Genomic DNA, 27,693 nt, shown 5'->3' on the forward strand with positions numbered 1-27,693 from the left:
TTGTCGAAGAAGATTTGGGGCTCCGTTGAAGCTGCTACTGGGACCGAGAAGGGCTCCGTTGAAGCTGCTACTGGGACTGAGAAAGCTAAGGACAACAAAAATGGGAAAGCTAAGGCTAAGGACAACAACAATAATAAGAATCAGAAAGGTAACAGTTTGATTAGGAGTTTGAAGGAGGAATTGACGGAGTCGTCTCCGGTTTTGTACAAGTATGGTGAGAAGATGGAGATTGATGGGGAGTTTGGTTTTTTGGATCTCTGCTCTGAGGGAAGACTGAAGAGAAAGGGATAAAGACGAAAGAGAAGGAATAAAGAAAGAGAAGGGAAAAAGAAAGGGATTAAAAAATTATTATTTAATATGTGTCAGCTTTTTTTACCATTAAAAACATACATACCAAACATATATTTTACATTTTTTGAATACTGAAAAATATTGTTTGAACTATGATACCAAACACATTTTTTTGTTTTATCCACACTAAAAATACGTTGTTCAACAACACTTTTTAAACCACAATTTTCACATCTTTTTAAACAACAATTTTTAAAAACTATGACCAAACAGGCCCTTAGTTTCCTTAATGTAGACTTCAACATGATGTTTTCAAGACTCTGGCACGACTTGATATTGATTGTTACAGGCCCATCTTGATACAAAGATGTCAGTTCCTTACTTTCACAGACTTATGCACAACCTCTTTACATCTCACAATTATTACTTCTTGAAGCATTGAAAAGCTTGGAATTGAAACAACCAAATGCTCACATGCATTAATGGAAAGTTTTTCCAATGACGGGAGATGATGGGGCAATTTTCCTTGCAATTTGGGGCACATAGAGATAGAAAGCTCATGCAAGCAAGGGAAGTCTTGGTTGCAAGGACTCCAATCTTGCCATTCATGCATATCCTCAAAGCAAAGTTTCACTAAGGATCGAAATGGTTGCTTGCAATGTTCCCCATAAAACTCAAGACCGACACTCCGGACCCCATCCATTCTCTTAATAATAAGGCGCTTAAGAGACGGTAGTTGCCCAAAGGCAGGTAAGAACATGCATTTTCCACACCTCTCAATCCTTAGGTCCACCATATTAGAAAAAGAAGGATCTCCTAACCAAGTTGGGAATTTTGCACCAACATAACCGTCAATGGAAAGTGTTTTCATCGTTCCATGAGGTTGTAGCGTGTCAAGAATATCTGCCGCAATTCTTGCATCTTGTAAATCATCATCCCATTTCATCACCAATGTATCCAAATTCTTCTTACCTTTTAAGTTGACCTTTCTTGCATTATTGGCATCAAGCATGTTCTCCAAGTGGGAAATGCAAAGTGTTCCCTGAAGAAATTCCAAATTCATCAAGTCTACTATCTTATCTTTCCCCACAACAAAATTAGATAGCGTCCATAAGCTCTTTAATTTTGCTATTCCAGCTGGCATCTCTCTAATTGATTTTGCATCTGTTATATTGAGATGTCGAAGATTGACCAAATTTTCAATTTGTTCTGGTAATTTTGTGAGATAGTCACAACCTTTCAATATCAATGTTTGTAGGTTGTACAATGAACTTGTTGATTCTGGTAGAATTGCAATCTTAGTATAAGAAAGGTTGAGGTATCTTAGATGTTTCAGATCACCAATTGAACTTGGTAGCTCAAAGATATCATTTCCACTTAAAGATAATACCCTTAAGCATCTTAATTGTGGAAACGAACAATATCTAACATCAAAATTTGTTAAGCCATCTTGGTTATATAATGGTAGCGACAGGAAGGTCCTTAAATGCACATCTTCATTAAACTTATGGATGCAATCGTTTGAATGTTCAATATAAGAAAATGTCGTACCTTTGTAGAAATTTCAAATTGCTTACTACCACCCAATTGATCCTCCAACCTACAGCACAAGTCTCCCGCTGCCCACATAGCTAAATCATTCATAAGGTCATGCATGACAAAGAGTGATTCATAACTGCTTGATTGTTGAAAAAATGATAGTGATTCGTAACTGCTTGATTGTTGAAAAAATGATCTATTGAGTAGATCACGAAAATAATCACCACCAAGATCTTCCATTGGCTTCTTTGCTTTTGTTTCTTGAATCAAACCTTCTGCCATCCATAACAAGACTAGCTCTCTCTCCTGAAATTCGTAGTCCTTTGGAAACAGTGAACAATAGGCAAAGCACCTCTTTAAATGAGAAGGAAGATAGTTGTAGCTCAATCTAAGAACGGAAAAAATACTACTTTTATCTTCAGGAATATCCCAGATCTTGCTATTTAACACATCTTCCCACTCACAAGGATCGTGTTTACTGCGTAAAAGGCCGCCAAGTGCTTTTGCTGCCAAAGGTGCTCCCTTGCACCTATCTACAATTTCTTGACCATATTTTTTAAGTTCTGGATACTCACTAAAATCTGTTGCATCTAACGCGTGGTGGGTAAATACACGTAAACAAGCATCACGTGACAACTCTTTCAACTTGTACGGTGGAGTAGTTCCCATTATTGATGAAACATCATCATTCCGAGTTGTGACAACAATCTTACTTCCTTGAGCCCCAAATTCGAAAGGCTTGCACAGTTCAGTCCACAATTCATAATTTTCATTCCAAACGTCATCCAAGATGAGCAAGAACTTCTTCCCTGATAATGTATTCTTCAGTTTGCCTTGAAGTGAATCTAAATTATTATTATCATGGCAAGATTCAGAAGTAGAGTGTAGAATTTCTTTAGTCAACCTTAGATTGTCAAAATCTTCAGACACGCAAACCCAGGCTTTCAACTGAAAATGACGGCTCACTTCATCGTCTTTGTAGACTAGCTGGGCAAGAGTCGTCTTCCCCAGCCCACCCATACCAACTATGGGAATCACAGAGAGTTGAGCATCACTTGATTCGAGCAACAACTTGACAATCTTCATTTTATCTTCGTCTCTACCATAAGTACGACTTTCATTCACCAGAGAAGTTGAGGGCGGCCTTGATGTTTTTGTTATAGTCCTTCTCCCAGTATTTTCTCTCAACTCCAGATCTTTCTTCTCTTCCACTATTTCTTGCAGTCTTCTATCAATACCTTCAATCTTGGACCTCATCTGCTTAACAAAATCACTTTTGGGTTCTGGGTTCAGCTGACGTCGTAGAGCTTCAGTAGCAAACTCGTCCAAGATGTCGTCCACATCATAAGCCAAGTCTTCCAGCTCATCCAGCCAGATCTTCACCAACCTGCTTGTCAACTGCTTCTCTTCTGCGTCATCCAGAACTAACTGAATTTTCAGCAACATGCTCTCCCACTTCTTGAGATCAGCGTCAAAATTCTCTTTCCGAAAGGTCTTCAACAAATCAGAGGAGCTAAACTTGTCAAACAGCTTATCAAAGAAAGCGGATAAAGCAGCCCCCGCGACAACCTCCGCGACAATTGACATGGTTCACTTGTGGAAATGAGAGAAATATGGGAAATGAAGTAACCAGAGAGACACCACAGAAAGTTGAGATGGAACTTGGGAATGAAGAGAGTTATTATGTTCTGTGAAAAGTTAAAGAAAACAAGTGTTCAGAAATTATTACATAAAGCTTGATACAAAGCGAGAAAGATACAAAACGAAACACGCCAGGAATTGGTTGCTTTATTCATTGGGTGGGGCTCTGCTCATGACTTTTGAAATCCAGCCAAAGGAACTCAAAGTTAATGTCGGTAGGAATTTTCAAATGATTACAATATACTTTTGTGTATAAGTGGCATCTAAAATAAAAATTCAAATGTTCCAATTTAATAAGATAATAATGATGCCAATGATCATGATATCAAATTAGTAATTTTCCTAATATGTTTAAAATTTATAAAAATTAAATAAATTTATTGTATTTCATAAAAAATAAAAGTAAATTCAAGAAGCACATGGTCGAACATAGATTGATTATAAATTATTTGAACCCGATTCAAGAAAATACTTATTTATATTCAACTAAATTCAAGCTCAAGTTTAAACTCGATTACTATGTTCTGGGAAAGTTCAAGAAAACAATGAATTTTTTTTTTTTTTTTTTCCCTTCTCAGTAGAAGAAAATATTCAAAGTCAGAAAGATACAAAACGAAACAAGCCAAGATTGACAGTTTTAATTTGGTTATTCCTTTGGTGCTGTGCTCAAGATTTTTGTCGACTTTTGATTTCATATGTAATCGCGCCAAAGGAACTCAATTGATTAATGTCGCCATGTCGGTAGGAAGTTTCAAAGTACTTTACAATTTTACATTAGTGGATATACGGAATCTTAACAGCTGTTTACCATAAATCTATATAATATAATCTATTTATATATTCAATTAAATATAATCTATTTATATATTCAATTAGATTATAATTAAACCATACTTTGTGTAAGGTGGCATCTAAAATCAAGATTCAACATTCAAGTGCTCCAATTTGATGGAGCCCTTCATCAAATGAAAAATAAAAATAAAAATTTATGGAGCCCTCTTTTGTAGAACTGATGAGACTGATCTTGGAATAATTATCTGAGATAAAAGAAGAAAAAATGGTTGCACTGATGAGCTAGCCACCAACCATGCATTGATCACATGGAAGCCATGGCTGCAAGAACGGCAGTGCCGTTTGTAAAGGACCAGGGCATAATGAAAGCACTATTTTAAAGGAGTTTCGGCTACTTTCATCAAAGTTAGAACACATAGTACTTTATGTTAAACTAAATTCAGGCCCATGAAGTTTAAAGGGGTGTTTAATATATACACTTAAAAACATGTGTTTTGTTGTTTGAAAATATATATAGAAATACATATGAGTGAAAACGTGTATGAAAATACGTGTAATGTTGTTTAAAAACTGAAAACATGTGTTTGAATTGTCATACCAAACGGGACCTAAATTTGACTATTAAATGAGTCAAAATCATAATATAATAATGTTAATAGGTCTTGTAGTTGCACGATTTTCCTGGCCCAAATTCTATTGATCAGGCCTTGGCCCAAAGCGCAACCCACAATAAATATTTGTAGAGGATGGGTCAAAGAACTTAGCTTCAGTGAGCCTCTTCGGTCTGATACATGGACAGTATTGTTGCAGAAAACAAAAGCACAAGAATGGATCTCTCACGTATAATTCTATTTCTTCAGTTCATCATACAGTTTTTTCCGTCCTCTTCTTTGAGGGACTCCACTACATTATATAGTTCCCCTCCTCTCATCTCAACCTTACACTTGTTGATCATCTAAGCATCTACTTGAGTACCTGTCCCATCAGACGCCCTCATCTCTCCCTTTGTGAGTTGCAGAGGCCAAGGCGGTACTGTTCAATGGTCTTTTCCTCATTAATGCGGCCAAGAGGGTGGTTGGGGCGCAATTACTGTGGTGGTGGCTCTCCATGAGATATTTTGGATTTTATTCATTTTATATGTTGGGAGGATGAACTGAAATGGTTGGGGAGAGTTCCTCGTCTGGGCTTCGTGATGTCCGAGGAGGAGTTACTCCTCGGACAGGTTTCCTTGGCATTTATTGGGATTGAGTAATGCTTCATATGTGGTTTCTCTTCGAACAGGACGCTCCTCGGACGGGCCTGAATTTGGAATAGCCCATTATTTCTGGGCCGGGCCCTACAATAGCCCCTCAAAACTCCGGTTTCTATCTCCTTCCGAGGAGAAAAACGGGGTTTTGATGTTTGGGAGAGGATGGAAATAAGGAGAGCGTGTGGCGCGTGCGGACCGTTACTTTTGACGCGCTACAATTTACGAGGCACGGCCATTAACTTCTGGAGGCGTTATGTTCCCTCATCCAACGGTGTGGCGTAGATCGAACGGCCATCGTTTTTTTCTCGTATTTTTAGGCAGGAGTGATCTTTTCTCTCTCCTCCTGGCTATATAAGACGTCATAGGGATTCAGTTTCTTCTTTTTATCTGCATTTCATAAACCTCAGAGGCTTCCAGAGAACTCCATCGAACCCCAGAGATATACGAACACTTGCGTCCGTTACGCCACCGTAGCCGTTTTTTGTGAAGCGTTTCGTCCACGAGAGATTCCCAAGCGTCTCATTGAGCGTTTTGTGAAGGTACCAGTATATTTCGTTCATCTCGCTGTTTCAATTCCCTCCTCGGACTCTACTTTTCTTCTCAGTCTTTACTTTCGTTTCCTCAGTTCAGTTCAGATGGGTAGATTTGAGAAATTAGTAAAAACTCCAACCGCTATGAAGGCCTTTAGGGCTAAATACCACATTCCCCCGGGGGTCGGGCGGAGATGGAGAAAACCTTGGGGTCCCTCAAGCACGATCACGGTGAACTCATGGACAAGTTCAAGGAGTCGGAGAACCGGCGCAAATTTGTAGAGGCTGGTTTGAAGAGTGCCGAGACCCAGGCGGAGGACCAGCGCAAAGAGCTGTTCACGACCCAGATTAACCTCGCCACCGAGAAGCAGGCAGTGCAGGACCTCAAGACTGTTCTGCAAAAAGTCGAGGATGAGCTGCGGCGGGTCAAAGAGGAGGCCCAGCTGATCCGAGAGGCTATAAAGGCTAAGAAGAATGCTGCTCGCCAGCTTGGGGCCGAAGAGACGGAGGCCAGGCTATCCGGGAAGATCCCCGAGGTGTGCAGGGATTATTGCAGTATTTCATGGGCTCACGCTCTCAATGCTGCAGGAGTTCCTGCGGATTCGGCACTAAGACTGCCCGAGAACATCTTCTATCCTCAGGAGATCCGAGAGAATCCTGATGGCGCCCAAGTGGCTTCAGAGCAGGACCTGGCGGTGCCTGATGCCGTCCTCGTGCTTGATATGGCGACGGATCCCGCCGCAGACTCTACCATCGAGGTTCCTCCTCCTCAGCCCGAGCAGAAAGAAGATCCTCCTGCTAAGGCTTAGCCTTTTAGGCTTTTGATCTTTGTACTCTTTTCCCCCCCCCTTTTTTTTTTTTGAATGAGAGTCGTCCTATTTTTCCATTCTTTTGTAAGGAACTCTCTTTCTAATGTACTTGGAATATTAATATAAAATGTTCGTTTTGCTTACTATGGATGTATATCAGTAGCGCCCCTTTTTTTTTAAACATTTGCAACGATGTGGATACAGGTAGACGGTCAAAATGAAATAGGTTTTTGGGCTGCGCATTAAAATGATTTCCTTTAAGTAATAACCTCCCAATCTATCATAAGTAATAATTTCCCCTAAGTCTGTGGTCCGAGGAACCATGCAGGACTTAGATTCTGTTTAGAACTTATGAATAGCTGCCCTAAGTATTAATTTCCCCTAAGTCTGGGGTCCGAGGAGTCATGCAGACTTAGGTTCTGTTTAAAACTTATCAAAATTGTCCTGAGTAATAATTTCCCCTAAGTCTGTGGTCCGATGAGCCATGCAGGACTTAGGTTCTGTTTAAAACTATGAATAGTTGCCTTAAGTAATAATTTCCGCTAAGTCTGTGGTCTGAGGAGCCATGCAGGACTTAGGTTCTGTTTAAAACTTATAAAAATTGTCATGAGTAATAATTTCCCCTAAGTCTGTGGTCCGAGGAGCCATGCAGGACTTAGGTTCTGTTTAAAACTATGAATAGCTGCCCTAAGTATTAATTTCCCCTAAGTCTGGGGTCCGAGGAGCCATGCAGGACTTAGATTCTGTTTAAAACTTATCAAAATTGTCATGAGTAATAATTTCCCCTAAGTCTGTGGTCCGAGGAGTCATGCAGGACTTAGGTTCTATTTAAAACTATGAATAGTTACCTTAAGTAATAATTTCCGCTAAGTCTGTGGTCCGAGAAGCCATGCAGGACTTAGGTTCTGTTTAAAACTTATCAAAATTGTCATGAGTAATAATTTCCGCTAAGTCTGTGGTCCGAGGAGCCATGCAGGACTTAGGTTATGTTTAAAACTATGAATAGCTGCCCTAAGTATTAATTTCCCCTAAGTCTGGGGTCCGAGGAGCCATGCAGGACTTAGGTTCTGTTTAAAACTTATCAAAATTGTCATGAGTAATAATTTCTCCTAAGTCTGTGGTCCGAGGAGCCATGCAGGACTTAGGTTCTGTTTAAAACTATAAATAGTTGCCTTAAGTAATAATTTCCGCTAAGTCTGTGGTCCGAGGAGCCATGCAGGACTTAGGTTCTGTTTAAAACTTATAAAAATTGTCATGAGTAATAATTTCCCCTAAGTCTGTGGTCCGAGGAACCATGCAGGACTTAGGTTCTGTTTAAAACTATGAATAGTTGCCTTAAGTAATAATTTCCGCTAAGTCTGTGGTCCGAGGAGCCATGCAGGATTTAGGTTCTATTTAAAACTTATAAAAATTGTCATGAGTAATAATTTCCCCTAAGTCTGTGGTCCGAGGAGCCATGCAGGACTTAGGTTCTGTTTAAAACTATGAATAGTTGCCTTAAGTAATAATTTCCGCTAAGTCTGTGGTCGGTGGAGCCATGCAAGACTTAGGTTTTGTTTAAAACTTATAAAAATTGCCATGAATAATAATTTCCCCTAAGTCTGTGGTCCGAGGAGCCATGCAGGACTTAGGTTCTGTTTAAAACTATGAATAGTTGCCAGTAGACCAGCAAGTAGCGGATAGTCATGAAAGAAAACGTATGCTAAGCCATTCTCATTAATAATAATATCTTCTAAGGTTATTTACATTCCATGGTCGAGGTACAGCTTTTTCATCTAAATCTTCTAGGTAGTAAGCGCCTATTCCGGCCACGGATGTGACACGGTATGGTCCCTCCCAATTGGGCCCCAACTTGCCCCAAGAGGGGTTCTTTGCGCTGCCAAGAATCTTCCTCATCACGAGATCACCTGGACCCAGAGGCCGCAGTTTGACGTTAGCATCATACCCTTGTCTCAGCTTCTGGTGATAATAGGCCATGTGAATCATCGCTTTTTCCCTTCTTTCTTCGGCTAGGTCCAGACTCCGTTCCAATAACTCGTCGTTATCGTTTGGGGTAAACGATCTAGACCTTAGTGTGGGAAAGTTGTTCTCGATCGGGAGCACGGCCTCAGCCCCATAAGTCATCGAGAAGGGGGTCTCACCGGTCGATCGTCGCGGCGTCGTCCGATAAGTCCATAAGACGTGGGGGAGTTCTTCTACCCATCTCCCCTTTGCCTCGTCCAGTCTCTTCTTCAGTCCGTTCATTATGACCTTGTTCACGGCTTCGACCTGCCCATTTCCCTGAGGGTAGGCGGGGGTGGAATATCGGTTGATGATTCCAAACTCGCGGCAATACTCCCTAAAGTTCTTACTGTCGAACTGCAGACCATTGTCGGAAATGAGTGTACGCGGAGTCCCGAAGCGGGTGATGATGTTCTTCCAGATGAATTTTTGGGCGTCCACGTCCCTAATGTTGGCCAAGGGTTCAGCTTCCACCCATTTAGTGAAGTAATCAGTTCCGACTATTATGTACCGCTTGTTCCCCGCAGCTTTGGGGAAGGGTCCAACTATATCAAGGCCCCATTGTGCGAACGGCCATGGGCTAGAGAGGGGGTTGAGAACTCCTCCGGGTTGGTGGATATTCGGGGCGAATCTTTGGCACTGATCGCACTTCTTAGCGTATTCTTGGGCCTCTCTCTGCATGTTCGGCCACCAATACCCTTGGGTAAGTGCCCTGTGCGCCAGCGACCTCCCTCCGGTATGACTTCCACAAATCCCCTCGTGTAACTCCTCAAGTATAGATTCGGATTCTTCTGGATGTACGCAGAAGTAGGTACGGTCCAGAGTAAGAGCGCCGATATAGTTTGTGGTCCTCTGACAGCCAGAACCGAGGAGCATTCCTACGTATCTTCTCGGCTTCCGATTTTTCCTCCGGCAAGACGTCGTTTTGAAGGAAGTTCTTTATGGGATCCATCCAGCTGTGACTCTTTCTGATCTGATGGACTCTGGCCGGGCTTCTGCTGATGGGACTTGCCTGGGCTAGATCTTCAACCAGGATCACTCGCGGCAGATTATGTGCCGAGGATGTGGCGAGAGTGGCCAGCGAGTCTGCATGGGTGTTTACACTCCTGGAAATGTGTGTCAGATTGAAGGACTCAAAATTCGTCTGCAGCCGCTTGACTTGTCCCAGATACTCTTGCATCCTAGTATCTCGAGCTTCCAGCTCACCCATCACTTGTCCGACTACCAGTCTGGAGTCGAGAACGCTTCTATTATTCTTCCGCCCAATCTTTGAACCATCGTCATCCCTTGAAGTAAGGCTTCGTATTCGGCTTCATTGTTCGTAGCCGAGAATCCGAGCCTCAATGATTTTTCAATGACAGCACCGTCCGGGGATATTAAAACTATCCCAACTCCTGACCCTCTCTGGTTAGCTGCGCCATCTACGTAGACCTTCCAATGCGTGTTCCTCCCTGTTGAAATCGCACCAACCGTCTTTCCATCCGTGTCTTTCTTCTCGGTTATTGTTTCTATAGAGGGCTCAGCAAACTCCGCTACCAAGTCTGCGAGGACCTGTCCTTTGATGGAGGATCTGGGCATATATTTAATATCAAAGGCCCCCAAAAGCGCACTCCACATGGCGATCCTTCCGGTGTAGTCAGCGCTTCGAAGCACTGCTCGAAGGGGAAGCTGAGTTAGAACGATGACCGTGTGCGCCTGAAAGTAATGAGGAAGTTTTCGGGTTGCATGCACTATCGCCAGAATTGCCTTTTCTAAAGGTAGGTATCGCACCTCGGCCTCATGTAGTGATTTGCTCACATAGTACACCGGTCGCTGCACCCCATTATCATCCCGTATCAGTACCAGGCTTACGGCGTGGGGAGCTACGGCGATGTAGGCAAACAGCACCTCATCTGCCTCAGGGCTGGACATGATGGGTGGTCGGGACAGGTAGTCTTTAAGCTGCTGGAAAGCCTGAACGCAATCCTCCGACCATTCGAACTCTTTCCACTTGTTTATCAGGAGGTAGAAAGGCCGACATCGATCCGCCGATCGCGATATGAACCGGTTCAACGCCGCAATCATGCCAGTGAGCTTCTGTACTTCCTTCGGATTCCGAGGAGCCTGTAGGCTGTTAATGGCTTTGATTTGGTCGGGACTTACTTCTATTCCCCTGTGGGTGACCATATACCCTAGGAATTTCCCAGACCCGACCCCGAATGAACATTTGGAGGCATTCAGCCGCAACCGGTGCTCCCTTAATATAGTGAAGATTGTTCCGAGGTCCTTCACGTGCTCGGACACCCTTTTACTCTTCACAACCATATCGTCTATATAAACCTCAATGATCTTGCCCAGTTGTGGTTCAAACATCCGAGTCATCATCCTTTGGTAGGTTGAGCCTGCGTTCTTTAGCCCAAACGGCATCACCTTATAATGATAATTTCCGATGGGCGTCATGAAAGCCGTTTTCTCTTGGTCATCTAGCGCAAGGGGTATCTGATGATAGCCCTGGAAGGCGTCCAGGAAGCTCATTCGAGGGTGCCCCACAGTTGCATCCACCAATCGATCAATTCGGGGTAGGGGGAATGGGTCCTTTGGGCACGCCTTGTTCAGGTCCATGAAGTCCACGCAGACCCTCCATTTCCCTGTCTTCTTCTTTACCACCACAGTGTTTGCCAACCATTCCGGGTAAAAGACCTCTTTAATAGCCCCCGCTCTTTTTAGTTTTGTCTCTTCGTCTTTTACGGCACTAGCATGTTCCTTTGAAGGGCGTCGGGGTGGCTGCTTCTTCGGAGTGGAAGAAGGGTTAACGTTCAGGTGGTGACAAATAAGGCTAGGATCAACGCCCGGGGCGTCGTAGGCGTCCCATGCGAACACGTCGACATTTTCTCTAAGAAATCTGACCAGTTCCTCCTTTTCTTGAGAGGGTAATTCAGAGCCGACCAGAAAGAACTTCTCCGGGTCGTCGTTGACAGCGATTTTATCTAAACTTTCACACCTTATCTCCTCGGCTAGTCCATCGTCTTGCTCTGCCGAGGCGGCTGATTGCTATAAACTTTCAGGGGCCGAGGACTCGGCATAGGGCCGATGTAAGACGGCGGCCACCATACACTGCCTGGATACGGCCTGATCTCCTCGGATCTCTTCTACTTGTCCTCTGGATGGGTATTTTACTTTTTGGTGAAGTGTGGAGGACACAGCCTCTAGGGCATGGATCCACAGCCTTGCAACTATTGCGGTGTAAGGTGAATAAGCGTCGACTACAATAAAATTTACCTCCACTATCTCCGCCCCAGTCTGCACGGGTAGTCGGATTTGCCCTTTTGGCGTAACAATCCTTCCCTCGAAACTGAGAAGGGGAGAATCGTAAGCTGTCAAATCTTCCGACTTCAGGTTCAGCCCCTTGTATAGATCGGGGTACATTATCTCTATTGCACTTCCCGAATCCACCAACACCCTTTTCACGTCGAAGCCCCCAATCCTCAGCGTGACCACCAAGGCATCATCGTGAGGTTGAATAGTTCCTCTCTTATCCTCATCCGAGAATCCCAGTATCAAAGAGCTTCCCTTTTTTGACCTTTTGGGTTCCCTTTGCCTGCCCTCGGAGAGGAGCCGATCCACAGCTAACACCCTGGGGATGGGTGGCCCCGTTCTTCCTGGTGCAGCGAGAATGACATGTATCGTCCTGGTGGGGGGTCTTAAGGACACGTCCTTTCGAGGCTCTTGTGTTGCTTGGCCGGGATGGCCACTCGATGGGTGCAGTAGGTGGCGCAACTTTCCTTCTCGGACCAACTGATCTAGGTGATTCCATAGATTCCTGCAGTCCTCAGTAGTATGCCCATGGTCCTGATGATAGTGGCAGTACAGGTTCTGGTTACGTTTGGAAGGGTCTCCAGCCATCTTTCTCGGCCACCTGAAATAGGGCTCATCCCTTACTTTCTCCAGTACCTGTTGTACTGGCTCTCTGAATACGGCATTCACTGTTTGCGGGTTGCCCTGCCCAGCCTGTCGCGAAAAATCTCTCCTCGGCTGACCAGGATTATGTCGTTCTGACCTGAAATCAGTCGCTTTGGGGGGGATAACCTTCTCCTTTCCCCTCCCTTGCAGCTGATCTTCCTCCACCCTTTTGTATTTGTCGATCCTATCCCTCAACTGATCAACGTTGGCAACCGGTTTACCAGTGAGGGATTTCCTTAAGCCATGGTCGGTGGGGAGCTCGCTTTTGAATGTGCTGATAGCGACAGCATCATGGTTGTCATCCAGGTCGTTATACACTTCCCAGTATCTATCCGAATATGCTTTCAGAGTCTCTCCCTCGTACATGGATAAGGACAATAGCGAACCGAGGGGCTTGGGGACTCTGGTGTTGGTGATATAGCGGGAGTAGAAATCCTGAGTGAGCTGCTTATATGAGCTTACGGAATTTGTCTTCAGGCCGTTGAACCACCTCATCGCCATTGATCCCAAGCTGGACGGGAAGATTTTACATATAAGGGCTTCATTTTGCGAGTAGATCGCAATCTTTTGGTTAAATTGGCTCACATGCTCTACCGGGTCTGTTCGACCGTTATAGATGGCGAATGCCGGTTGGTTGAACCGTCGAGGCAGCTTAGCCCCTTCAATTCTGTACGTGAAGGGGGACCTTGAAACCTGGTCCAACGCCTTCTTCATGGCATCGTTTCCCGAACCCTTGCTGGATGTGCTCTCATATTTCCGCACAGGGCGTGGTTCCTTTTCGTAGGAAAAGGTTTCACTTGGGGGGGTCCTTGATCTCCGTCGGTAACTCGCATCCTCCGCATTAGAGGACTCGTTTTAGTCTGAAGGAGATCGCTTTCGCTGTACCCGTCGTAGCTTCCTCTTCAGATCGTCTATTTCTCGCTGCATGGCCTGGTGACTATTTCGCCTTTGGGACACGTGACTACCTATTTGAGTGTGACTCTGGCTTGTCCGGATAGTATGCACACTTCCCTCACGATTTCCCCTGTGGCCTGGGTTGACGGGGTTATTTTGCCTCTGGGACTCGGCGGGTTGTGTCTGTTGGGAGTTAGCCTGGTGAGGATTCTCCTGGTGCGGACCTAGTTCTGCCATGCTCGACCGTTGTGCTAGCTGATGCCCTAGTTCTTCCCACAGACGGCACCAATTGTAGTTGCACGATTTTCCTGGCCCAAATTCTATTGATCAGGCCTTGGCCCAAAGCGCAACCCACAATAAATATTTGTAGAAGATGGGTCAAAGAACTTAGCCTCAGTGAGCCTCTTCGGTCTGATACATGGACAGTATTGTTGCAGAAAACAAAAGCACAAGAATGGATCTCTCACGTATAATTCTATTTCTTCAGTTCATCATACAGTTTTTTCCGTCCTCTTCTTTGAGGGACTTCACTACATTATATAGTTCCCCTCCTCTCATCTCAACCTTACATTTGTTGATCATCTAAGCATCTACTTGAGTACCTGTCCCATCAGACGCCCTCATCTCTCCCTTTGTGAGTTGCAGAGGCCAAGGCGATACTGTTCAGGGGTCTTTTCCTCATTAATGCGGCCAAGAGGGTGGTTGGGGCGCAATTAATGTGGTGGTGGCTCTCCATGAGATATTTTGGATTTTATTCATTTTATATGTTGGGAGGATGAACTGAAATGGCTGGGGAGAGTTCCTCGTCTGGGCTTCGTGATGTCCGAGGAGGAGTTACTCCTCGGACAGGTTTCCTTGGCGTTTATTGGGATTGAGTAATGCTTCATATGTGGTTTCTCTTCGGACAGGACGCTCCTCAGACGGGCCTGAATTTGGAATGGCCCATTATTTCTGGGCCGGGCCCCACAGGTCTCTTTGGAGTAATTATTAATAAATTATAGTAATAAAGTTTTGACTTCACTTTTATTAGAAATATAAAAAATAGTTAAAAAATTTAATCAGTTTGAATAAATTCACAAGCTTCTCAGTCTGGATTCTCAAAAAAAATAGTTTATCAATTTTTTCAAAAAAAGTTTCTAAAAATAGCTCTAATCAATGTCCTTAGGGCATTGGTTAACATTTTCCAATACAAAAATGTACATGGGACTCAATTAAATTATATATAAATTATATTTTTATATTTATACTTGTCTATTAGACTATATATATATATATAAAACTGAATCCTCTAAAACTTCCACAATTTTTCACGTTAGTATAATATTTAAATAAAATTATTTTATTTTAATCTAAACTTAACAAAGAGTGAAACTCTATTTTTCTAACAAATCCAAATTAAACTCAAACTCATCATTATCATTAATATTTAAATAAAATTATCATTTTTTTTAAATAAAATTATTTTTGTTTAGTTCAAACTTAACAAGGAGTGAAACTCTATCTTTGTAACAAGTCTAACTAAAATTCAAACTCATCATTTTTTTTTAAACAAAATTATTTTTGTTTAATCCAAACTTAACAATGAGTGAAACTCTATCTCTCTAACAAGTCAAACTTTAACGCAAACTCAAACATTGATAATTTATCTCCACAATTGCGAGGTTAATCATGAAAACTATAAAAGCAAAACAAACCCCAATATTATTTTTTAAAAACTGAGTAGAGATATGAGCTCTTCTTATATTATTTTCTTCTCCTCTATTTTGTTAATATATATATATATATATATATATTTGATGGGTTTTCATGTATTTTTTAAAAAGTAATTTTCATACATGAACCACCAAACTCTTTTTAGCCGTTTTTTACAAGATAAAAAAGTTTGCAATAATTGAAATTATTCTTTTGAATGTAACTCATCTTTCTCTTATATTTCTCTATTGTTTAGTCATATATATATATATATATATAAATTGTAGGGTCTCATTTTTCAGCCCAATACCACATGGTGGGTGAGATCTTGGACCAGCGGGCCCAATATGATGAATTTGTAGAGAGTGGGCTAAAAGGCTAGGCCTTGGTGAACGGACAGTCGTTAGTCATGGTGTTCATGATGATCGCACGGAGGTGAACTGAGCTTATCCAAGAAGATTTTCTCTTCAGCACGGTCTGGGTGGCTCCGGTTCTTGGACCTGGTCCCAGTCCCCTTTCTAGACTGCTTCTTCCTCATTTTATACTAGTTTTTTCCCCTCCCTCGAACGTCCACGCATAGGTTTAGCTTTATAGGGCTGATACTTGTCCCATTAGCCCATACCCAAAGTGGTTGGAGGTGGTTGTAAAAACTGAAAAGCATGGCTCTGTCAGGTGCAGAGTACTTAATTGCAGTAATGGCAGTCTTTCCCTTATTCTTTGTCATTTTAGTACTTTTCCTGTTCGATAAAATGACCCGGAATGTCATCACCAGGACCGAGTTCCTCCCTTTGCCCTCGGCTACATTTATGGCCGAGGAGGGTCCTTTCCATGGCCGAGGAGGATCCTTCCCATGGCCAAGGGGTGGGCCTTCCTTGGATTGGGCCCTAGGCCTAGCGCAGACATTAACATAGGCTTCCCGGTTTTATACCCCCCACATATATATAAATATATATATATATATTTTTTTTCAATAATTTTTAAGCAGTGAATTATCTGATTCTTTAATATATTATGGTCTTTCAGAGGTTTTAATATATAAATTTTTGAGTTATTTTTTTGCTTTATCTGAAACTGTCAGACAAATTTTTTGTAAGCCATTGTAAGTTCAAACAATGACTTCTTCATCAAATCGTAACACAAATTGAAGTCATACAAGAGCAAATTATGCAATGGTATAGTTTCTTAAATTTTTTATAAAATTATTTTAATCTACCTCATAAATAGGTAGCTTCCCATGCATAGCACGTGTTAGCGACTAGTATACTAATAATGAAAGAATTGAACAAATATGAATTTAAGGTTATGTTTGGTAACAGTTTTTGTTTTTTATTTTCAAAATCTTGTTTTTGGAAATATAAAGAAAAAACAATATATATTTTTTTTTGTATTTTTGAAATCAAAAATATATTTGGTTAGTTGAAATTAAAAAGATAGGTTTTTGAAGGAAAAAAAAAAAGAAAATACTAAAATATGTTGCGACTAGGATTTAAACTCTAATGTTAACTCATTAAATGAGACAAATTTATTAAATTAAATGCATTATTGACTTTTGAAAATTAGAAACCAAAAATAACCTTTTGTATGTTTTCAGTTTTCTTTACAAATTGAGTTTTGAGAATAGTTTTTGTTTTCTGTCTATTTTGGGTTGCCAAACAAGTTTTTTAGTCTCAAAAATAGAAAACAGTTTTTGGAAACAGAAAATAAGTGGAAAAAGAAGTTACCAAACATACCCTTATATATTCTGCTAAGTTCGGCTCATTTATAACCCAAATAGAAGATACACAAACTGGTGTAAAGGTTCTAAATATATAACTTGGTATACATTAAAAGAAGAGGAAATAACATGCATATGCTCTAGCAAGATTAGCTTAAGATTTATAGAGGGAATGAAAACATGGACTACTTCCTTACCTACATAAGTATAGCATATTATGGCATCTAATTTAACCACGGTTTGAGTAATAAAATGTCTACATTGATTCTTAATAAATAAATAAATAAATGAAGTGCTCTAATTTTATTTAATTTTTTTCATAATTTAAACCACTTCTTGGTCAATTAAAACTACTTTAAGCTTATTTAAAAGTGTTTCCAATCCATTTAAACCCTACAATCCATTTAAAATTATCTAAATTTTCTCAACAAAATTTATTATTAACTCAAATATATAACCTTCAATAACTTTTTTTACTATATTCTTAAAATTCAACAGTTCATTTTCAATATCTATACTATTTATTGAATTGGATTTTTATGTAATTCAAAAATATCCTCATTAATGGAATGTAACTTTCTCTTAGAAATAATAAAGTCATAAATGTCAAATAATGAATTTCATTTTGAATTCAAAAAGAGTACTTCTAAAATTTAGAATTTATTTCCCCTTCATATTCATCTTTTTATTCCCTAAAATTTAGCATTTTTTATTCCTTTTTTGTTTGAATAAAAAGTAAAACGCCCCTAATTTAAAAAATAAAAACTTCAAGAGAACTCCTAAAATTTAGCATTCTTTCCCCTCACATTCATCTTATTTTTTCTACCAAAACTTTTTTCTATATCACTATACCACTTTCAAACACACATTTAAAAAAGAAATTATAGTTATGACTTATCTTTAAAATTTATCATTTTTATTTGTTTGAAAAATAAAAAATATTCATTTTCAATTGATGCAAATTATTAAACTTTATCCAAAAAAAAATAAAAAAAACCTCTGATCACATGCAATGCGCGTGCTTAAAGGTTAGTATTTTCATAATGTATTTAAAATTTATAAACATTAAATAAATTCATTGTATTTCATAAAAAATAAAATATAAATTAATTGTATCATAATAAAAAGAAGTCATGTTGTAAACAATGTAAAGTAAAGAGATAAGTATATAAAATAGGCTGACTGTAATATCTCATGGCCAAACTTTATGGTTAACTTTTGTGTGGTTAATTATTATAAGCCACTTATTTTCAATAATTGATAGAAGGGTACCATGTTATTTTATAATACCACTGAATATAATCATTACATGCACAACGTCCATATCATATACTCAAGTCAATCAAACCACTCAACCTAAACATGAAGGTGATGAATTATCAATTTTCTTTTCGAAATGGTGAGTGTAATACCCGGAAAAAAAATAAAATAAAAGGAGGAGTATTTAAGTAAATTTGTTTTGGGGTCAACTTTTATAATTAATATTACTAAGGGGTTTTTAGAAAATAAGGTTGAAACCCTAGTTTATATAGTCTAATTTTAAGTTAGCATATATTGACAGATGTTTTGAAAGAGGAGACTACCCAAAATACTGAAGTAGAGAAGATTTGACTGCACAATAGAGGTAAGAGCTTAAGAATTTCTTTCTTGTCAAATCTAAGTTTTATTTAGAATTAGAGTATTTTTTTTATGTGGGTATTTTGGCTAATAGTGAGACTATATAAAAAAAAAAAAAAAAAAAATTCAATGAAATATGATGATGTAGACGAAGAAGGAATTAGATCTATTTTTCCCTCCCGGTGTTGCGGTAACTGTAAGTGTTGCACAGGTTTACCGAATTGAATTTTGGTGAATAGCAAGAAGTTTTTGTGTTGGTCGGTAGTGTGATAAATTATGGAGGTAAAATATGTGTCTAATAGTATTTTTTTGTAAAAGCATGTCAGGAGCTTGACTCTGGTTTGATAGAGTGCTTTTCTTAGTTTTGTCCTCATGCCAAAAGAGTATAATGGTCGGCGGCACTAGCAGGAAAGAAAAAAATATATATATACATTTATATATGCATATATGGTAAATGGAATTACCATCTTGAGAAAGCAAAGCCAGCTCCTTTTTCTTTATTGTTATTATTATTATTATTATTATTATATTTGTTTATTTGGTTCGTTGAGGCGTAAAGGGGAAGCAGCAGGTTTGACTAAGTGATTACATATATATATATATATATATATATGTATATCAACTCATGAATATAATAATGGGTGATCTACTTTTAGGCCTATAGGTATGGTGTAACTATAGACTTGATTCCTAGAACTATTAGTGGCAGAAAATAAAGAGAGCAAAAATATTGTAAAGTTACGTGGGATATTGGTGTGGGTGGATAGTGGGAAATTATTGGTTATTTTGAATAGTTTTTAATCTCACTGGATACATTATAAGTTTTTTTGAATTATTTGATTATTGAGTATAGTGTTTGAAAATTGTTCTAGGTGATATTTAAAGATTTTAGGGGAATTGTTAAGGAAAAGTTTCTTTTGGAATAACATTTGGAGGTAAGTAACCTTATCCTAATGGGTTTTATTTTGCGTATTATAACTACTGAAAATTGTTTACAGTTGTTACTATTTATTTCTATTGTATTATTGATTTCAAGTAAAGAATAGAGAAATTTCACAAATAAATATGAACATTGAATATATGATTTATTTATTTAATTGTTCCTTTAACCATATTGATTTAAAGTACAGAATATAGAAATATTACAAATACATTTGAATACTGAAAATATGATTATATATGATTATAGACAAATTGACTATGAATTGATTTTTGATACCCAAACCAATGGGGATTATTCATTGGTATTCTAATACCCAACCAATGGGGGCCATTCATTGGTATTCTGATACCCAAACCAATTGGGGTTATTCATTGGTATTCTGATACCCAAACCAATGGGGGTTATTCATTGGTACTCTGACGCCCAGTCACGGGGATATAGCGTGACCATAGTCATAAGATCGTTAAGAATTTGAATTACGTTTGAGTATTTGAACTAATTTGAGTCTTTAAAACTGCTTATATATTTTCAGAATCTATTGTGAGTTATAGCTTTTGATATATGAAAAAACTGACTATTTCCTAAACCATCTATGATATATTTATAAGATTAAAGTATGTGATCTATTTGCAACTCATTATTTTAAGACTATGAAATTTCTTTAGTTATTTTTGAAAACTCATAGCATAGTATAACTTTTGAAGATTCATATTATATCTTATTACCTCACAGATCTATTGTTGGATAGAACTTAATTGGATTTTGGTTACTTATTGAGTTGTCAACTCACCCCCCCCCCCCTCTTTCTCCTTTCAGATTTTGATCAGGAAGAGTAGCATATGTTTGGGCTTCCGCTGGGATGTGCGCATGAGTGAAGTTTAGGAAATCAATGGAATAAGTTTTGAACTTTTATGTTTTAAGATTACCATGTGTGTAATCCTTTAGACTTAAAGGATTTAGTTAATTCTTATTTGATGTTGGAAGATTATTATTTGGAGATCTTTTGAGAATTTCTTTATTGAGGATATTTTTAAATTTATTGATGAAATTTTCTTAAGGATAATTATTTAATTGTTTAAGAGGGCCTTACACACTTATAGAGTGTAAACTTTATAAGTGTGTGGCTGTTGTCACGTGCCTAGCTCTTTTTGGGTTCGGGGCGTGACAAAGAGGATAAAAAAAAACTGCAAATTTGGAGCTTCCAAGACCTTGTGACTGAGACCGACACTAAATGTGTGTTTTTCGAACTTTTTTTTGTAGGTATTTATTGTCCACATTAATCATACAATTAATTGATTCATCACAACAATGTATTGCATTTTTGAAGACTTAAACTTCCAATTATTTTTTGGACTCAAGTCACTTGGAAGCTTTTAAATTCATGCTTAAGGTCGACAGCCTCCCCAACAATCGACATGGTTCACTTGTGGAAATGAGAGAAATATGAGAAACGAAGTAACCAAGGAGACACCACAGAAAGTTGAGTTGGGACTTAGGAGTGAACTGTTTCGTGTTTTTTTCTTCTTCATCTTCTTTTACTCTCATAGTTATTGCTCTCTCGGCTTCAAAAAGTCGACAAAAATGACATAAAGCTTGACTGTTTCACTACATCTACACTTACAAAGAAATGAGAATTGAGATCAGACCTAATGCAATTCACTCATTAAATTAATATTATACAATTTGGAAGTACCTCTCCTCGTCTTTGCTAATGGCAATCTTATCCAAACCCTCACATGATACTGAAGAATCCGAGGAGGCTGGCATGACAGGCACTGGTTGCTATAGGTAGGAGTTGACTCCGAGGAGCCAATTTTGGAGGCTTGGTGCCTGATTGCTGCCACCATACACTACTTGGCTACTTCCTGGCATCCCAACAACTCTCCAACTCCTCCCTCAGTAGGATGCTTCAACTTTACATGCAGAGTTAAAGATACAACCTCCAAAGCGTGAAGCCATGGCCTTACTAAGATTGCCATATAGGGTGAATAAGCCTCCACCATAATAAAATCCGCACTCACCACCTCCTCTCCCGTTTGAACGAGTAACTTGATCATACTCCTTAAAACAATGGTCTTTCCATCAAATCTGACCAAAGGGACATCATACTTACTAAGGTCTTTGGGCTTGTGTCCCAAGCCTTTGAATAAATTTGGATACATAATCTCGACCCTGCTTCCCTGCTCAATCATTACCATCTTGGCATCGAATTCCGCGGTTTGCAAAGTTACTACATGCTCATCATCGTCATGGGGCTGAATCGTTCCCTCCTTATTGGCCTTGGAGAATCCTAGGATTGGTTGGTCCTACAGCTTGAACTTCTTAAATGGCCCACCTTCATCGTCCACTTTTGACTGTGGAGATATCATCATCACCCCGCTAACAGAGCTAGGGTCTTTCCTTGGAGCCACAAAAATGACATCAATTGTTCCAAGGGAAGACTAAGGAGCATTACTTCTCAAAGACACTGTCGTGGGCTGTCCTTCTTAGATGGCAGGCTGGTGCAAAAATTGTTTCAGCTTCCTAGTTTTGACCAATTAATCGAGGAAGAGTTGCAAAGTCCTGTAATCCTTCGTAGTATGACCTTAGTCCTGATGATGATGAAAGTACAGATTCTGATTTCTCTTGGTGGGGTCTCCTCCCATTCTATTGGACCATTTAAAGTAGGGCTTATTCTCTTGGTAGATCGACTCCTTAAACACCGAATTTACCATTTAGGTCCAGCGGGGTTACAGGGTGCCTAGTTGAAAAACTCTCTCCTTGGATGACAAGGACCATACCAGTTGGCCCAGTTATCTTTTTGGTCAGTAGTAGAAACTTTAGCTTTCCCCTTACTCTAATTCTGATTGTCCTCCACCCTTTTGTGCTTTTCAATTTGGTCCATTAACTGGTGCATACTTTGAGAAGGCTTCATGGTAAGGGATTTCCAGAGATCAGAGTGAGTAGGAAAACCCACCTTGAATGTTCTTACAGCTACATCTTTGAAATCGCCATCAATTTCATTGTAAAGCTCCTAATATCTATTGGAATAGTTTTTTAGGGTCTTTCCTTCTCTCATAGACATTGAGAGCAAAGAGTCTAAAGGCCTCGGAACTCGACTGTATGTTACAAACCTTGCTCTGAATGCCCTCATCAGCTCCTTAAAAGAGCTTATCAATCCTTCCTCAAGGCCATCAAACCACTTCATGGTAACAGGGTCGAGGCTCGAGGGAAAGACTTTGCACATCAATGCCTTGTTCTTAAAATGGATGGCCATCCTCTGATTAAAGTAGCTCACGTGTTCAACCGAATCTGTCTTGCCATTATATAGTGAAAGTGGGCTAATTGAAGCAGCAAGGGAGCTCAGCTTGCTCAATGTGTCTGGTGAAGGGTGAGCGTGATATTTGAAGAAGTGTATTTCCCATGGCATCATTTCCCACACTTCTCCGAGGCAGAGTCCTAGATCTCTTGTGATGATGTTTTCACCAAGAGTGTAACGAGATGTCAATATGAAAGACTCACTAGGTGGAGTTCTGCTTCTTCGTCAATAACTTCTATTATCCTCAAAGCTAGAACTCTGGCTTAGGGTGGGAGTCCTCTCATCCTTTATCCGAGCCTTGCAGTAGAGGTGTCGGCGTAGCCAGTCCACTTTCCTCTTGAAATTATATACCTCCTCGTCATGCGAGTTATGACTGGCATGATGCTAACCGGTATGTTTGGAATGTACAGATGGAGCTCTTTCATTGTAGGTGTGGCCCATATCATGGTCCCTTCTTTGTTCAAGATTTACAAACTGGTCCCTCTGCTGGGACCCAACAGACTCTAGGGAACCACTTCTTCTAGGGTTGGCCATAATAAGAAGGCTTTTACTCAAGGATACTTAGGAGATTTTCCCACAGACGGCGCTAATTGCGGAGGACAAAAATAAGTCAAGCTTGCTTTTTTCCCACACAATTAATTTATAGAGGTTGGATGCGAATCAACCTTTAATACCCTTGCTTAGATGTATTGGATTAAATAGAAAAGAGAGGATTAACGTTTAGCATAACTGTATGACATGAGATTTGGTTAGAAAGAGCCTTGGCTGGCTTATATTATGTTCCTCAAGCTTGGTTCGAGATGCCAATTACACTTGTTCTTTGATTACAATCATAATCTTATATTTCTCTCTGTTCACAAAATGTCTCATGCCTATTTTACAGAGGCCTTTCTGCCTTATATAGTCTCCTAGGTTGTATCTTAACCTTCCACTTGGATGGTTTTGGTTCATTTTCCTTGATACTTGTCTCATCAGGACTTCACTGCAAGGTTTCTGTACCAGGCTTTGAGCTGTGATGACACTGTTTAAGTGGTCATTTCCTCATTAATGCGGCCAACTAAGTGGGTTCAAAGCATTGAATGCGGAAGTGATGGATGCCTTATATGCATTCTTCCCTTCCATGCTTAATGATAAATCTTCCTCCTCTTCCTTATTTTATGCCCAGTGGTCTTCAAAACTGGTCCTCAGCCCTTTCAAGGACACACTAATATCTTCGGGGTCCACGAGCATTGTAGCCTCCTTATGCCTGTGATGAATTTTTTACAACTTTCCCGAGGGCTTGCTGTCAATGCCTTCCGAGGTCCGTTCTTCTGACATTGGACTTTTCTAACTTGCCCCTACTCTTGAATTCTCGTCCTCCCACACTACTTTTATTTTATATTATAACTAATATTCATAATATTTTATTATATTATATATTTTAATAAGCCATCTCTAAAAGGGAGTATATAAATATATTCATGCTTTTATACTTCAAAAATTAATTATAACTTTTAAAGTTTTTTTTTTTTTCATGCTTTATTATTTTACAATCTAGAATATGCTTGAAAATCATTTAATTTTCCCCGTACATATATATATATATATATATATATACTAGTCGCTAACCTGTGCGATGCACGGGATAGTTAAATAAAAATTAAAAGTATTTATTTTGCTTAAAGGTTTATGACTTGACTTATTAAGTGCATAACTTGAAAATAAATTAAAATAAGTAATATCTTATTCAATATAATGGTTTAGAAAAATTCTTTTTCTTTTATATCATTGGTTCCACATAAGCAATTAAATCTACTATCCACCACAAATCTAATCTATGTTATCTTGATAATAGATCTACAAATTACATTCTCATATCCTCCATCATTTAGAAGGTAATGATTGTATGTAATGTATAAATTTTATTATTTTACAATATAAAATTTTTATGATAGATGATTAAAATAATTAAAATAAAATATAATGTCTTGGAAATTTTTTGAAATAGAATTTTAAATATCTTAAAACTTATTTAATAAAGTTCTATTTTACCTAAAAGTGAAGATAACCATAGGCCCAATTTTTATTTTATAGCATAGGATGTTATAGTTAGCTCCGTACCATGTGTAATACGTTAGTCCATTATGATAGTTCCAAATAATATCCTAATACCTATCTGTATGAGTTTTCTTTTTAATGATGCCATAAAGGATGAAGTTTAATAGAAGTCATTTATGATCCAACATATCCAATAATTTGTTTTTAAAAAAAATTTAATTTCAAAAGTCTTTTAATCATAAATTTTTTTAATCATAAAATAGACTCTACCTAAATTCTAAAGGAAAGAGTTCAAAATGATCACATCATTGATACCATATCATGATGGTTGCAAATAATAATATTATTATTCATGATTAATAGATGAACAATGAAACTGTGAATTAACAATTTAACAATTCAAAATGAAAACACATATACAGAATTGCTACAACAACACATATTGAAGACTCCAAATATTGGAACATACTTCTTCTTTCATTATTCAATCAAAACCAAAGTTTCGAAGATAATTCCAATTCTATTAAACCCAATTCATACATACACATGAACGTAAAGAATTCCAAAAATAAAAACAACAATTTCCAAAAGCCTTTGCCTAATATAGTCACTTTTTTTTTTTTTAAAGATTATGCGTTCTTTAGTTTTTTTCCTTTCATGTTTCCTCAAACTTTTTCTAATTGACCAAAATATCTCTCATATATGTTAACATTAAACCTAATAAGAAAACTTTGCATACCTTTTGTTTTGAAGGCGCTCCAAGAACCAAAATCAATGCAAGAGATTGCATAAAAGAAAGAGAAATTTACATTGATGATCAATACCTTCAAAGAGATATTTATCTGTGACTCAAACTAACAAACCAAAACCAAATACAAAGTTTCATAGAGCATAAATCAAAGAGAAGACTACCAAACGAATTTGCAGCACACAAACCAAAAACAAAAGTTGCTAACCCGTGCAATGCAAGGGAAATTTTATTTCCGTTTGAATTTATTAAATTTTATTAGAATGAAAAAAATATTTACAAAACTATCCACTTAATTATTAATCATTCTGATTATAAATTATTAAGCAACAAAATTTGAGTAGAGGATTAACATCAATACCTAGGAATTCACTTTGTATTTTTGATAGGTTAACCTAGAAATTCACAACCCTCATCGATCTCAAGAGCTAATAACAACATGAAACATAAAAACAAATTATGAAATGCACATATATATTCCCAAATCTATAGATTGTAATCCATGACTATTCAAATAGGGAGGAAAATCCCTATTTTAATCTCAGAAATTTTGTCGAATACTTTTAATGGTGACGAGGCTAAACTCTCTTCATGTGTGTAAAGGCCTTAAAATTTCCAGCTATTATAGGTTCTGTGAGGGTAAATATAAAATTCAACTACAAAATTTAGATTGAAATTGTAAACTAAATAACTGAATTCATTTGATAGGAGTATATAGACTTTGAATATATTTAAATATTTATTAATTATAGTTTATTTAAATACTTAAAATTATATGTGCATATTTTAACTAATATACCTATCTATTAGTAGTACTTAAATTTCAGCATGAATAATAATAAACGTGGTGATATAATCAATTGGATTTGGATGATAACAATATATAATAAGGAAAATTACACTTTACCACCCTAAAATATACACCAGATTACACTTTGCACCCTAAATTATTCAAATACACACTTTACACCCTAAACTATGGCCTTTGTTACACTTTGCACCCCAACGTTAGTTTTATGGTTAAGTTAGACAGAAATTAATAGCATGTGACTTGCATGTGATTTTTGCTTAGGTGTGACAGTGTTTAAAGACCGAAACACCCTCTTCATAAATAATTAAAAAAAAAAAAAGCTTAATTCTTTTTACTTTTTCCAGCTCTCTCTCTCTCTGTCTCGTGAGTACAGGTATAGCCCTCTCTCTTTGGTATAGCTCTCTCTCTCTCTCTCTTTCCCCAAATTAAAAGCCTGTAACCCTAAATCCCCTAATCAAAAATATATTCGGCTCCACCAAATCAAAAAAGACAAAGTTAGTTTGATTTGGGGATTCAGGACCCATAAAAGATAAAAATCATTTTCTTTTATTCAAATTTCAAACTCGCTTAAAAAGTTAAGAATGAAAAAGTGAGATATGGGTAAATCAGTGAATCCTTATTAAGCATATTCTTTCAATATTTTTTTGAAGAATTTGGGTGACATACTATCTGAGTAGGGGCTGTCATTTCCAAGAACGAAACCACTGTTTCTCACTTTGTTATGCATAGAGAAAAGTGGTAGAGGTTCTTCCTTCTACTATACACCTGACTTGAGTTCTTGCTTCTATAATACCCCTTACCTCATACCAGAACTTCACTTGTTTCTTTATTACTCTTTTCTTTTTCTTTTTTCTGGGCTTACACATTCTCCCCTTTCTCTCTATCTTCTTCATAAATTTCATCTTCTCTCTCACTCATATCCACGTATCCAAGCATCCCAGCATGTATCTCACTGCTATTTTTTTGCGATCTAACTTTTCTTTCCACCTTGAGGCAAATATAGAAACTACATGAATTGCATCAATTGCTTGAAGCAGAGAGAGTATGATTAACAAAGAAAAAGACAACGTTAGTTTGATTTGGGGTTTTAGGGTTACAGGGTTTTGTTTTTAATTGTTTATGAAGAGGGTGTTTTGGTCATTAAATAG

At 38.4% G+C, this 27,693-nt stretch overlaps 1 protein-coding gene across 2 annotated transcripts; it reads right to left on the reverse strand.

The window, feature by feature from the left end:
- Positions 1–1,292: 1,292 nt before the first annotated feature.
- LOC115988361 (putative disease resistance RPP13-like protein 1) lies at positions 1,293–25,774 on the reverse strand. Of its 2 annotated transcripts, XM_031111899.1 has the most exons (3): positions 25,726–25,774; positions 2,003–3,518; positions 1,293–1,966 (listed from the first exon to the last, which is right to left on the reverse strand). In XM_031111899.1, exons 2-3 carry the CDS (start codon positions 3,415–3,417, stop codon positions 1,774–1,776), a joined length of 1,608 nt encoding a protein of 535 aa, XP_030967759.1. In that variant the 5' UTR covers positions 3,418–3,518; positions 25,726–25,774; the 3' UTR covers positions 1,293–1,773. The 2 variants fall into 2 exon arrangements, with proteins under 2 accessions (XP_030967759.1, XP_030967754.1); XM_031111894.1 differs by having other exon boundaries at positions 1,293–3,518.
- Between the last annotated feature and the right edge of the window lie 1,919 nt (positions 25,775–27,693).

Source organism: Quercus lobata, chromosome 1 (genome assembly GCF_001633185.2).
Source record: "Quercus lobata isolate SW786 chromosome 1, ValleyOak3.0 Primary Assembly, whole genome shotgun sequence".
Lineage (NCBI taxonomy): Eukaryota > Viridiplantae > Streptophyta > Magnoliopsida > Fagales > Fagaceae > Quercus > Quercus lobata.